General features: G+C 33.1%; 1 protein-coding gene across 2 annotated transcripts in view; it reads right to left on the bottom strand.

Moving 5' to 3' along the window:
• svp (COUP transcription factor 2) overlaps window positions 1-11,673 on the bottom strand; it is a 71,214-nt gene extending 59,541 nt beyond the window's left edge. For both annotated transcript variants that reach the window (XM_090112858.1, XM_090112857.1), the window contains exon 1: window positions 11,304-11,673. In XM_090112858.1, the coding sequence (XP_089968984.1) occupies window positions 11,304-11,673 (370 nt within the window). The remainder of the gene's footprint in view (window positions 1-11,303) is intronic.
• Window positions 11,674-12,461: the final 788 nt, after the last annotated feature.

Here is a 12,461-nt window from a genome sequence, read left to right as displayed (position 1 = left end):
CAAAACTGATAATTCCCAATTGCTGATTAAAAATGAAAAACAAATAATTGACAACAGTGGTGAAAATTTGCTGATCACAATGAAACATCCTTCAGTGGTAGCAGATTTACTCATTTAAAATGTATCGGTGAACAGCGTAAAGGAGAGGAGGACAGGAAAACATTATGAATGTGGATGGTGGATTGTATACAGGGTGTAATCGTTAAGTATGTGCAGGCGATTATGACGTTATTATTGCAGGTATCAAAAAACTTAAAACTGATATCGAAATTATTTTACCTAATGAGCAAAATGACAATAATAACTTTTTAAAAGTATAACGAGAAATATCTAAATAATTACTTTATACACTCCCATATCAAAAAGGGAAAATGGGACTAGTAGAAGTTAAATGTCTAATTCCGGCAAAAGACATGAATGCGGAAGATGCGGTTAAAAATAAAAAAAATAATATTTGAAATACAATGCAAAAAATAACACTTTTGAAATACAAATAAGCAGACTTCTGCTTCTGCAACTAAACGTTGCAGAAGCAGAAGTCTGCTTATTTGCTGTTTGGACTGGAGTGAATCATTCGTTAAAAATAGAATATATAAAAAATTATGTAACGTTTAGGCAAAATAAAATGATGGACCATTATCAAGATTTTACATAAATTGCCTACTATCAGAATTGATTGATTCGAGACTTCAGCATTCGACTAAATCCAGTGCAACCGATAAAGCATCAGAATGCTAGCAAAAGATTTATTAGGTTTATCAATATAAATCTATATATTATACATAATATAATAAATCTGTAGAAGACGCGAAGACCGACATCCGCGCGGACGGAGTCGCGGGCGGAAGCTAGTCAGAAATAAATATCTTTTGTTTTCATTTGCGTATTTTTCTATTTTATAATTTTTTAACACAAACATTACATTTTTTTTATTATAAACAAAATTTGTTTATCCGTTTTATTAGTTAAACTGAACAACTTTCACTAAGAAACTTAGGTCGAAAAAAATGTATAGAGTTATGCATTTTGTATGGAAAGCTTATTTTTTGTTATATTTCGTCCAAATTTCTTTGTAAAAGTTGATCAGTTATATAAACATGAAGTTGAAGATATCAATAGAAAGTATTCGCAAATTTTGTGTACTGATAAAAAAATCACCCGGTGTAATTTTTACGAAAATTGTTTCAAATTGTCATTTTTGGTACTTATTACGAATATTAAATTATGCATACGAATGATTTAATTTTTAAAAATTAAGTGGAGCAACTTTCCCTTAGTACATTTGTATTATTTACATATAGGATGACAGGATGCATTTGTTTGCACTACTAGACCAAGCCCTTAAAGAGAAAAAAAAACATCTAGATCTACAATAGGTACCTACTATTGTTAGCTTAGCTTTAGATTGTTTTTAACCTGATATTAACTTACAACTATATTATTTACATCTTATTCAGAGACTCTTAATCTATCTACACACTAAAATTCATTCAAATCGCTTCAGTAATTTTTGCGTTAAAGAGCATCAAACATTGTTACGTTGTACAATCTTTAGGACTTATAATATTAGTATAATTATTAGTATTACTAGCTTTTTGTATAGATTACCTGTTGTAACAAAAAACATTATATTATGTTCTTTAGTATGATACTTGTAATTAGCCTTAAACACTACAATGTTCGTGTCATTACATTACAATGTTGTACATCATTATATCTTATATAATATAACTAGATAGAACAATTAATTCATTTAGTATATAAACTAGTTATGCCCCGCGGAAAACCACAATACCAATCCAACAAAAACTTTAATTCCCTACTTCAACTGTTTAAGAAATGATTTAAAAAATATCTTGTACCTAGTGTAAGATACTAAAATATAGGTACATATCTTAAACATGTAAATGTTGCCTAGGAATTAAAAAATCAATTTGATATTTTCTGTTCAAAGCACGTAATAACCGGGGCGTGTAGTTTATAGTGTGTCACCATTCACCAATCACCATAGATGCTGTATTCCGAATCGGTAGTAAATGTTAAATAGTATGCAAAATATCTTGATTCCGTGAACTAACAAGGCTATAAATAATAAGAATAGCTGCAAAAATGAGGCGAAAAAAATTTTTCGATCGTAAAGCACTCTCTGATGCTTCGCATCATGAGTCGTGCAAAATATGTTATGACGATTCAAAAGTACTTCTAGAAGTCTAATTGAATAAATAAATGTTTTAGTTTGATTATAATATGTACCTACTAGGGAATGCAATCCCGATCCCGCGGGATCCCGATCTCGCGAGATCTCGTGTAATTTTTCGGGATCAATCCCGACGCATCATATGACGAGATCCCGTTCGAGATTGACGGGATTGGGCGGCAGTGGTCAGCGACGCAACACACAACCACTCGGGGCGCAAACTTTTCAATTTTTCCTAATTCCCTTGAAATAAGCTTATTGTTTTGATTACCTAATTTACCTACGTTAATTTCCTTACAACCTGATTATTATTTAGTTGGTAAGATTAAATAATAAAGGTTTTTATTTTCTTTCGAGTAACATGTTATTTTAGTTAACCTCACTAGGGGCCATCCATAAATTACGTCACACGTTAATAGGGGGGGAGGGTATCATCTTTATGTGACATAATGTGACAAGGGGCAGGGGGGATCAAAAGCTTTGTGACGTGACTACCTACCTATATGTATTTATTAATAATTTCGCACTCTCGCTATAAGATTATCTCTTACGCAACAACATTTAATTCCTAGAGTCATGTTGTAATGCAAGTGGGACACTAAAATTTACGACTTTTAAAATTTTCGATATTTAAGATTATTTAATAAGTAAAAATAAATAAAAAAATGAAAATAACTGTTCTTTTGATTATTTTTAGATACATGCATAAGTTTGAAAAATGTGTGACGTCACATTAGGGGGGACGGGGTACTAAAAATGTGACAACCTGTGACATGGAGGGGGGAGGGGTTGAAAAGTTCTAAAATTCGCGTGACGTAATTTATGGATGGCCTCCTTTCACAAACAAGCAGTTATTAGCTTTTTCAGTCATCTGAATTCAACATTTTTTTTTAATTAGACGGGATCCCGAAAATTCCGGGATCCCGCGGGATTGATATTTCTAATCCCGCAGGATCCCGAATTTGCAATCTCGAGTCGGGATTGCATTCCCTAGTACCTACCGCAACACATGTGACATGCATGTGACGCAGTGTAGGTGCATAGTATACGTAGGTACCACATAGGTACCTACCTATATCATGATATGCAAGTGTTGAAACAATACTACATTTAAAAACAAAACACGACCAAAGGTCGATTTGATGTTAAGCCACAATTAAACTATGTACTTATTTGCATGTTTTAATGGTATACATTTAATTCATGAAAAGAAAACGAATCAATATTTACAAAAAAAGAAGCTATTTTTTACCTTCCACCTGCAAATCCTACGTAACTAGAATTAATATAACAATAGCTCAGACATCTAACGATCACGCTTTTATAAGAAATTCAGTTCCGTAGATGCAGAAGTATCAAAGACTAAGTCTATAATAATATTATGTATGAAAGATTCATATTAAAATATATGAATTATAAAGGAAATAACATTTCAGGGGACACCGTGTATGTCACGATGATGGCGCTAGACGACCTATAGTATCTGTAGCTGTCTATTTTCCCAAACTGGAATTAGTACTGCTTTAAGACGGTACGGGACTCATCGTTCAACAAAATTATCTCACACACGTGTACAATTTCACTTGACGTATTACACTGACGTCATCTTAACGAGGTGACAATCACAAACGCTAACGCACCTATTCATTACCCTTCTATCCATAAACAACGTATTAAAAAGCATCGAATTAAAGCCACTAATTCATACAATTTAAGTTTATTGACAGGTTTAGTGGCCGGGCGAGCCACACACGCGCCGGTCCGGGATTCAATTTAAAAAGTGGAATGAGATAAAAATAAATAAGTCGCGAGAGACACTTATGTTTAGAGTCGCTCGTAAAGATAGGGTTAACTGCCACGGTGTTGCGGGACAAAACATACCATAAAGTGACCGGTTGTAGTGATGTGCGCGTGTCGATAGTTTTTATTTAATGCGATTTAAATTGTGTGAGTTTTAAAGTATAAACTACTGCGGTTTGATTGAAAGCGTGGAATAAATATTAATAGAATGAATGTGAAATATAATAATTATTTATTTATTACCTAACCAACGTTTAAATCAAATATAATTTGGAATACTGATAAAGAAATGGAAAATATTTCACTAGATACAACTATAATATACTTGTACATTCATATATTATACTTTAAATAGTAAGATCATGCAAATTGCAAATCAGCTGATTAATTCATAGCATATTATGTATATCGAATAATGCGATCCATATCTCTCATATAATTTGTGTTCTATCGTGTTAAACACATATTTAGACCAAAGATAACAATCAGACGAAAATAAAGAGAAAGATTTGGTGAAAAACATGAATATTATAAATACTTTTCATGCAAATCAAAAGATGATATCTATCTGGTATTTATGCGTCTAAAGATAACATGTTATGGTTAAAGCTTTCAAACGTATTAAGATATAAACCTTCTATGATAGCTCGGATTCCGTTGAAATGTAGTATTATCAGATTAATAAAAACGTTTTGCCCGTTAGCGTATCGCATTTTTGAGAATGCCTACATTCTTTAAGATTTTTTGTACAGTTAGGTTTTATGTAATTTTATGAAATCGATAAAGCTGTCTTAGTTTCATTATGATTTTTATTTTTACATTTTATTATTATTATAACTTTCTATCATAAATAAATCGCACTGTGAATTGACGAAATCTCATCCCTCATTTGAAATTACTTTTATTTATAACATCTTTATTTTACGGTAAGAAATATTTATTTCAAGTACAAAAATATGAAATTTTTATCGATCGTTGTCACACATCACTAAACTCAGGTGTCAACTGAATCGGGATAGTCGTTCACGGACGCGAGCATTTAAGTCAAAAGGAGCGCATTTCACATAACCTTGTCAAAGCAACACCATTAAAGGTCTAAGTACATTTCACATCATGACTCACGAGTGTTTACAATGACAAGGTCCCAACTCCAACAGCGGGAGGTCCACCTGTTAATAAAGTGGATTTGTCGACATCAAAATAACAGTTTATGACCATCACTAATGCAGCGCAACGATTTACAATTATTGAGTTTGAATATAGTATAGAAAATAAATAAAAACCATATATCTAGCCTTAACAATATTTGATCTAGAGACTAGAGTCTAGACTATGATCTATAACGTCTAGTAATCTGTGCCTTAATATCAATCACCTTACTGACTGTGCAAACTTTATCCTGGTGATAAAACAATAAAAATTCCAGCCATAATTCATCAGTCAACACATTCACAGCATAGTGCCATTCAATAAACTTTCCGTGATCACCATTCATAAGCCAATAAATTTGGACGGAATTAAATTGACCGAATCTAACAAATTTATTCAAAATTATCGACTAGTTTCCGAGATATTACTGAAAAGATAGCCGAGTTCGTGACCCGGACGGCGCCACGCGTGATAAGAAATGTAAAATTTCCTCTAAATTATTAAATAAGAGCGATTTTATTCGCCCGCTAAGAACTCGCCGCAGTTTTAGATAAAGAGGCGCCTGTAGCCTGTTTTATGTTCACGGTAGACAGGATATTGAAGCGATATCGCTTGCGAAATTTCTTTTTGAATTAATGACTGAAGAACCGAAATGAAAAGCGATCACATTTAATTTGAGACAGAGTGAACGCAATACTTTTAGTAGAATTATCTTTATAGATAAGACACGATTCTTATTTATTAAATATTCAGTATTTAGAAAATGTGATATGATTTCATCGCATTAAATAATCGAACCAAATATCAAACAACCAAATAGTTTTGATCGTAAAGTTCACTTCGATATCACTTTGCATAGTGTGTAAATTTAGCGAAAATATCGGAAAAATTTTGTTGTTATCTTAATAAATAATGTATATATGTACATAATATGTCCGGGTTTTTTCGGACAATAATAAAATAGTTTTAACGCCATTTGCCCATTTAAAAGCTTTGTCTTTATTAGTATTAATAAAAGTGTATCAACATTTTTGCATAATGAATTGTGCATTCCTAATCTATTACCTACTTACCTATTTATAAGTTTGGGAAATAAATTGAACGCTTATTAATCACCAATAAATGAAATATAACGATTTTAGTTCATAAATTAGTCTAGTTTTATCTTATCAAAACACTAAATACCTAGATAGGTACGCAGATGCGTGTTTTTGCGTAGGTACCTACTTAGCTTGCATTTATTTATCTAATTATTCAACTAAAAAAAACAACCTAAATACTCTTCTATTTCTACCTAATAAACCTGCAAAAAAAACTTTCTTTTACTTTTTCATCTAAGTAGTTTCAACATTTGAATCCGAAAGATCAATACACCCTACAGGCTACATACCTATAAGGTATACCTATAACATTGTTACTTTTCAACTGTATAGGGTCATGCAAGGTGAGTGGTGCACTGTACAGGTCAAGGCTGGTCTTTGGGACCATACGGTATAATAAGAGGAATTATCTCCGCATGTACGTGAAGGGTTAAATTCAAGCAGTTGTTTCGGTTTGTCTATTTCTTTATAGACCTCATGTGGGTCGATTTTTTAAACCAGTTGAGTGCCTAAGTTTAGATAATCTAAGATTAATATATTTTTACATTTTATAGGTAGATACTAACTCTTGAGTAGGTCTCTCTGATCTGCTTGCTAAATAATTATTTGTATTACCTAGTTTTTCTAGCTAATTATAAAAAAATTGAACATAGGTAGATCAACTACTTATAACCCTACGATATAATATTTTATAAATTTAAATTTACCTAAGTAATTGTAAGTCAAGTTATAATTCTGGTAGGTACCTACCTAATAATGCATGAAAACATTAAAAATAAGTGACACTGGCATTATCTTACCGACGGACATATAATCTGCTATGTCCAAACAGGTCCAAACAATTAAAAAATGTTGCTACCACCAAAATAAAGATTTGCATCTAATACAATTAAAAAACACACAATTTTCATTATTAAAATCTTTAACTTTTATTTTTAATTAAAAACAACTTGATTTGGATGATATCTGGGAAACTGTGCCTTACGTAATGCGTAATGTTTTAATTGCTTGAGTGAAATTACGTGGTAGGTAGGTACTTAATCTAAAATACCAAACATATTATATTTAGATATAGGTACTTATTTGTATTGTTAACACATAATATCAACCTAGGTATTAAAAATAAAAAAATGATAAAATATAGTCCATTGATTTATTTTTCTTATTGAACAATCAGGATTTTGTTAATTATCGTTAGAGTTTAATCTTGTCTGTGCGTTAGGTTGGTAACCTACGAAAACTTTATTCTCCAGTGAAGCTAAAACTTAGTAACTTGTGTTTTAAATCGTATTAAATTAGAAGTAGGCATTATTAGGAGATAGAATAACGTACAATTTAAATCTTATTTTTGATTACGTAGTTACAAAAAATAATAATAACTAGTAATAAATATTGGCAGAATAGCACATTGTCAAAGCTTAGTTTCACGGAAAAATTAAAAAAGTAACTGTCATTAAATTGGCGCGCACAAGTGAAAGACACTAGGTTCCCAAGATTCATTCAATTTTTTATCTGTAAGGCTATCTCAGTCACTTAGGTAATTACGTTTGAAACCTAACTGGTCATTACCTGCATCAATGTCTAAATAGATATTATATTGAGGGATTTCTTTAATTAGTACTTTAATAAGCGGTTACCTGTGTTATTAGAATGTTGCGTGACAGTTTAGCATAATAGATAAGCTGCTACTTTAGTATTACATTTATTTTATTATTATATTTACTTTAGTGTTCAATTTAGGTTAACAACTTGTTCAAATTATTCAATGAATCAGGTGTTTCAACGCTCAAAAGAACTCGGTTTTTTAAATTCACGTAAGTACCTATCTACGCTTTGATTTGTTTCTAATATTTTTAGCGATCAGTTTTAAAGGTAATAATTAGGTACCTACCTAATGGGTAGGTAGCATAAAGATGTGAATACTTCTATCATTGTATTTTTAATTTTTAATTGTTGATTTTTTGCATGCGTAAGTATTTTAGGCAACAGATAATACCTAGGTACCTACCTAGTTACCTAAACATTACAATACCGTAAATAATTCAAAATAAACTTTAAAGACCGCAAAGTTTTAAAGTAGGTTTATAATTAGGTGTAATTTAAACACTTAATAGAAAAAGTTTAGCAGTCACGCATATTACCTACGTCGCAAGATACCTAATCATTTCAAATCACAATTTCTAACACTTAAAGTAAGATTATAATTGTAATTGCAATTCTTGATTCATACGCATTAGACACGGCGAAACCGCTAGCGCTATTTGTATGTAAAATCCATTTTATCTTATTTTAATAAATTACCTACTTGTTTTGCGTCGGCAACAAATTCCTCAATTGACTTATTTGCATAAAAGTGAAGCTCCCCTTATCTTTAGCGGCAGGCAGTTTATGAAAACTTTGTGTTATTGCCACAATTAGCTTCGTTCAAAAGTTAATTGGTATTTTTAAGGTTAAGATTGGGTTGTTTGTTTTTCCTTGATTACTACTTTTTTAATTACGCGGTAAATCTGCCACTGGTTTAAAGTTTAGTGATAAGTTTCGTTGGAACGTTTTAATCTCGTATTTTTTATAAGTGCCGTCTTGTATCTTATTAGAATCACAAACTTATAATTTAAGAGCAATAAAAAGGTTGAGATGTTGTTTTATCTGGTGATTCAATAACGAAAACCTCTCACCATAACTTTTAATTGTTAAATAAATAAAGAGTTTGATAACAGTTATTAAAGCATTCGATCGTAAATTTGGGAGTAACTAGGGTCATTGCGCCTGTTCGCGTCCACTTAGTGCAGTTGGAAAGTTTGAAGGAGAAAATAATAATGTTCCAGAACTAATTTCAACGCAAAATTTATGTAACGTGTTCATTACATAGTCTATTTTAAGATTTACTTTCAATTGTGTTGGAAATATCATGTGGTTTTTATTTATCTAGACAAATAGCAGAATTAGGCGTTTTACCCAGTTCGCGTCCAAAAATTCCAGTTTGCGTCCATCCGTGGACCAGTTCGCGTCCACCAGCTTAGAAAAAGAATTAAGAGTGTATTGGGTGATATTTTATCAGATAAATGCAAATAAAAATTAGATTTTAATAAATTATTTATTTACGAATAGTTATTTAATAAAAACCGGCCAAATGCGAGTGGGACTCGCACACCGAGGGTTCCTGTATAAACTGTTTTTTTTCATATGTTTTAACTCTAAATGATTATTTTTTCAATGTTTCCCTTATTTGTGCTATAAGACGTTGCTTCGTACCAAACTTCAAGTGTCTGTGTTCACGTAAAGTACCCTGTAGGTTTTGATTCCCTTGCGAATGTCGAAATTTGCGAAAATTTGCAGCATAAACGGCTGTATCTTCTGATTGCTTTGGCTTATAAGTTTGATTTTTTCACTGCTTCAAGGGACCGTAGACTTGAGTATTCAATATAAATTTCAGCTTTATATCTCAACGCATTACTGAGAAAAAGGGTTTTGACAGAAAGACAGACCGGCAGACGGACATACAGACGAACGGATATCAAAGTGATCCTACAAGGATTCCGGTTTTTCCTTTTGAGGTTCGGAACCCTAAAATCAACATTATTATTAATATAATTCACTGTAAGGAAACTGGAAAAACTTATTTATATTTATCTTCTCATCATTAATAGAACTAAAAATAAACAAAAAACAAAGTTACGTTATGTAAATAAATAATAATCAGTTCTATTAAGATTACCTACCTACCCTATTTTTAGTTTCTAATGAATTAAAATTCTTTTTTGTTTATATTATTTTCTTAACCAAAGACTTATTGATTCTCATTCTCAAAGATACTAGTCTCATTCTTAGAAAACCCATTTTAAAATGAAAAAAATTGCATAAAATTTGCTAATTTGAATGAAAATTTAAATTATCAACTTGTAGTCTTAGGCCCTTCGCTCATGGAGCTACTCAAAAAGAACTAGTCACAAACTCAAATTACTAACGAGTTGCCTGAGCGTCACAGCCCATACATGTTCTATGGAGATTCGCACACGACGCGACTAGTTACTAACTGGTGAGTAACGCGTTAGCAACCAATCACGCGCGACGCGTCGTGCCGGTCTCCACGCTACTGGTTTCCCGATTTTCCTTGCTTTTTATGATAAAAATGAACGAGCAAACATTGACAAGTGACTGAAACCTTATAACTTGAGTAGCGTTGTATGCGAGATACAATTTGTAACTGGTTTGTAATCGTAATTACTGATTAGTTCAGTCATTTTTGAGTAGCTCCATGAGCGAAGGGCCTTAGTCAAAAATTTACAATCTATTTTAAATTACATATTTTAACAAACAATTCATTGCTACTTAATGAAAAACAATGTGGACGCAATATGTTCTATTGTTATGCACTATAGGTATAGTTTGCGCCCACCGTGGACGCAAAATGGAAGTTGTACAAATTCGGTGTAGTAATTCGCGTCCACCTTATTTTAGCTATTAATTGTAAAAGAAATAAGCTGATTTATAATCCATACTATTCCATGTTTTGTTAGCAAAGTAAAGAAACAGTTACATATTCAAAAATTCACATTTAACAATAAGATACTTACCGTCAAACGCGACGCTGCGCACTATTTTTTCTCAAAATCCCGCGCGTTTTAGCTCTCTCGTTTAATAGCCAAAATTAAATATTTTTTTTAAATAGGATAGGCGGTGCGCAGGCATATTTTGAATATGTGTGCATGTCTCTTATACATTGAGGTATTATCGGAAATTTTTCTTATTACAATTTTACTTAAAGTATACTTATTTTCGTGAATTTTCTAAAAGATATCCGCAAAATGGACGCGAATAGGCATGTGGACGCGAACAGGCGCAATGACCCTAGTTACGTTTAACTCGATAATTGCTGGTAAATGATATTTATCGATTAGTTTTATCGACCGTTTTGTAATTACAGGCTCGGAGATGTTTGACCGCGAGTTTGTTTGTTTAGTTTGGTCACACACGGCTTACAGGTTAGGGGTCGAGCGTGTACGGTGTAACACACAGGAGCACAACACTTGAGCACATCACTGTCACTGCCTACATACCCTCACAAGTGAACTGGCCGTAGTGCTTCCCCGAGGACTTGTCTCCGCAAACGACGCACTCCACATTTTGGCCCTTATCCGTCGCGGAGGAGCCGCTCTGCGTCGACGCAGCCTGACTGGCGGGTGTCGACGGGAGCAATTCGTCTTCGCGCCAAGTGCTGCGGAAGCCGAGCTCCAGAGGCGGGAGGTCGGGGCCTCTCGGAGGGCACAGGCCCGGGCCACCGACCCCTCCGTAAACTAGCGCTCCGTGCGTGATGATGCCGGTTGCGGTCGACGGGTGAGACGCGGTCGCGCGCGTCAAACGTGTGTCAAGGGTCGCGTCTGAGTCGCGACTGAGCGCGGGTCGTGGCAGGCCGCGCCGCTCCGCCATTGGCCCGGTGGCCTGGGGGCAGAGCGAAGGCCCCGCCACCTCCGAACCCCCACTCGGGGGGAAAATCTTTCAGCCGGTACGGTCGGCGCCGAAATAGAACAACCGATTTTGTTTTTATGTTTTGACGGTTTGAAATTAGCTTGCGAATAGGTTTTGTAGTATTGTAAGTTGTTACTATTGAAATTATTATGGTTGTTCATAGTTGTTTATTTCGTTTTTCGTTCATTATTTGTATTGTAATTCGATTATATCGATAGTTTTATACTTTTATATTTTTAATATTTCTGTAGAAAGTACATTAATTATACAATTTATTTTTTACCTTTATCAACGGTATTGAAAATTGAAATACATAATATGTAGATAATAATTTAATTTAATTTTTTACTAATCTATAATAGTACCTACCTAGATAACTATTTGCATTTATATGGGATATTCGTAATTAACTTACCTTAATTAGGCCTTTTATACAATTGCAAATTTTAATCCCATTTAATTAGGATCTGTTTTTTTGAATTTCAAATAATGTGAAGACGAAGAGTTAATATTTTCAATGAGTAATAAACTCTAATGATATAATAACAAACATTTTTACATAGGTAAATAGCCACCCGTTATTTAAAATAAAATACCGCATTTATCTGCTGACGGTACCTGAAAATCCTACTTTGTATCAACTTTCCGTCGTCCATATTTCTGCGGTCTCGTAGCTAGCTACCTATATACCGTATTATCATACAACTTCCTTCAAAGCCTTCAGACAGATGTTTCACTCAACTAGTTTT

Source organism: Colias eurytheme, chromosome 19 (genome assembly GCF_061535395.1).
Source record: "Colias eurytheme isolate Ceu_HAF_F1 chromosome 19, ilColEury1 Martin Lab GWU primary, whole genome shotgun sequence".
Classification (NCBI taxonomy): domain Eukaryota; kingdom Metazoa; phylum Arthropoda; class Insecta; order Lepidoptera; family Pieridae; genus Colias; species Colias eurytheme.
Note: the sequence above shows the minus strand (reverse complement) of the source record. Positions and strands in the feature narration are given on the sequence as shown.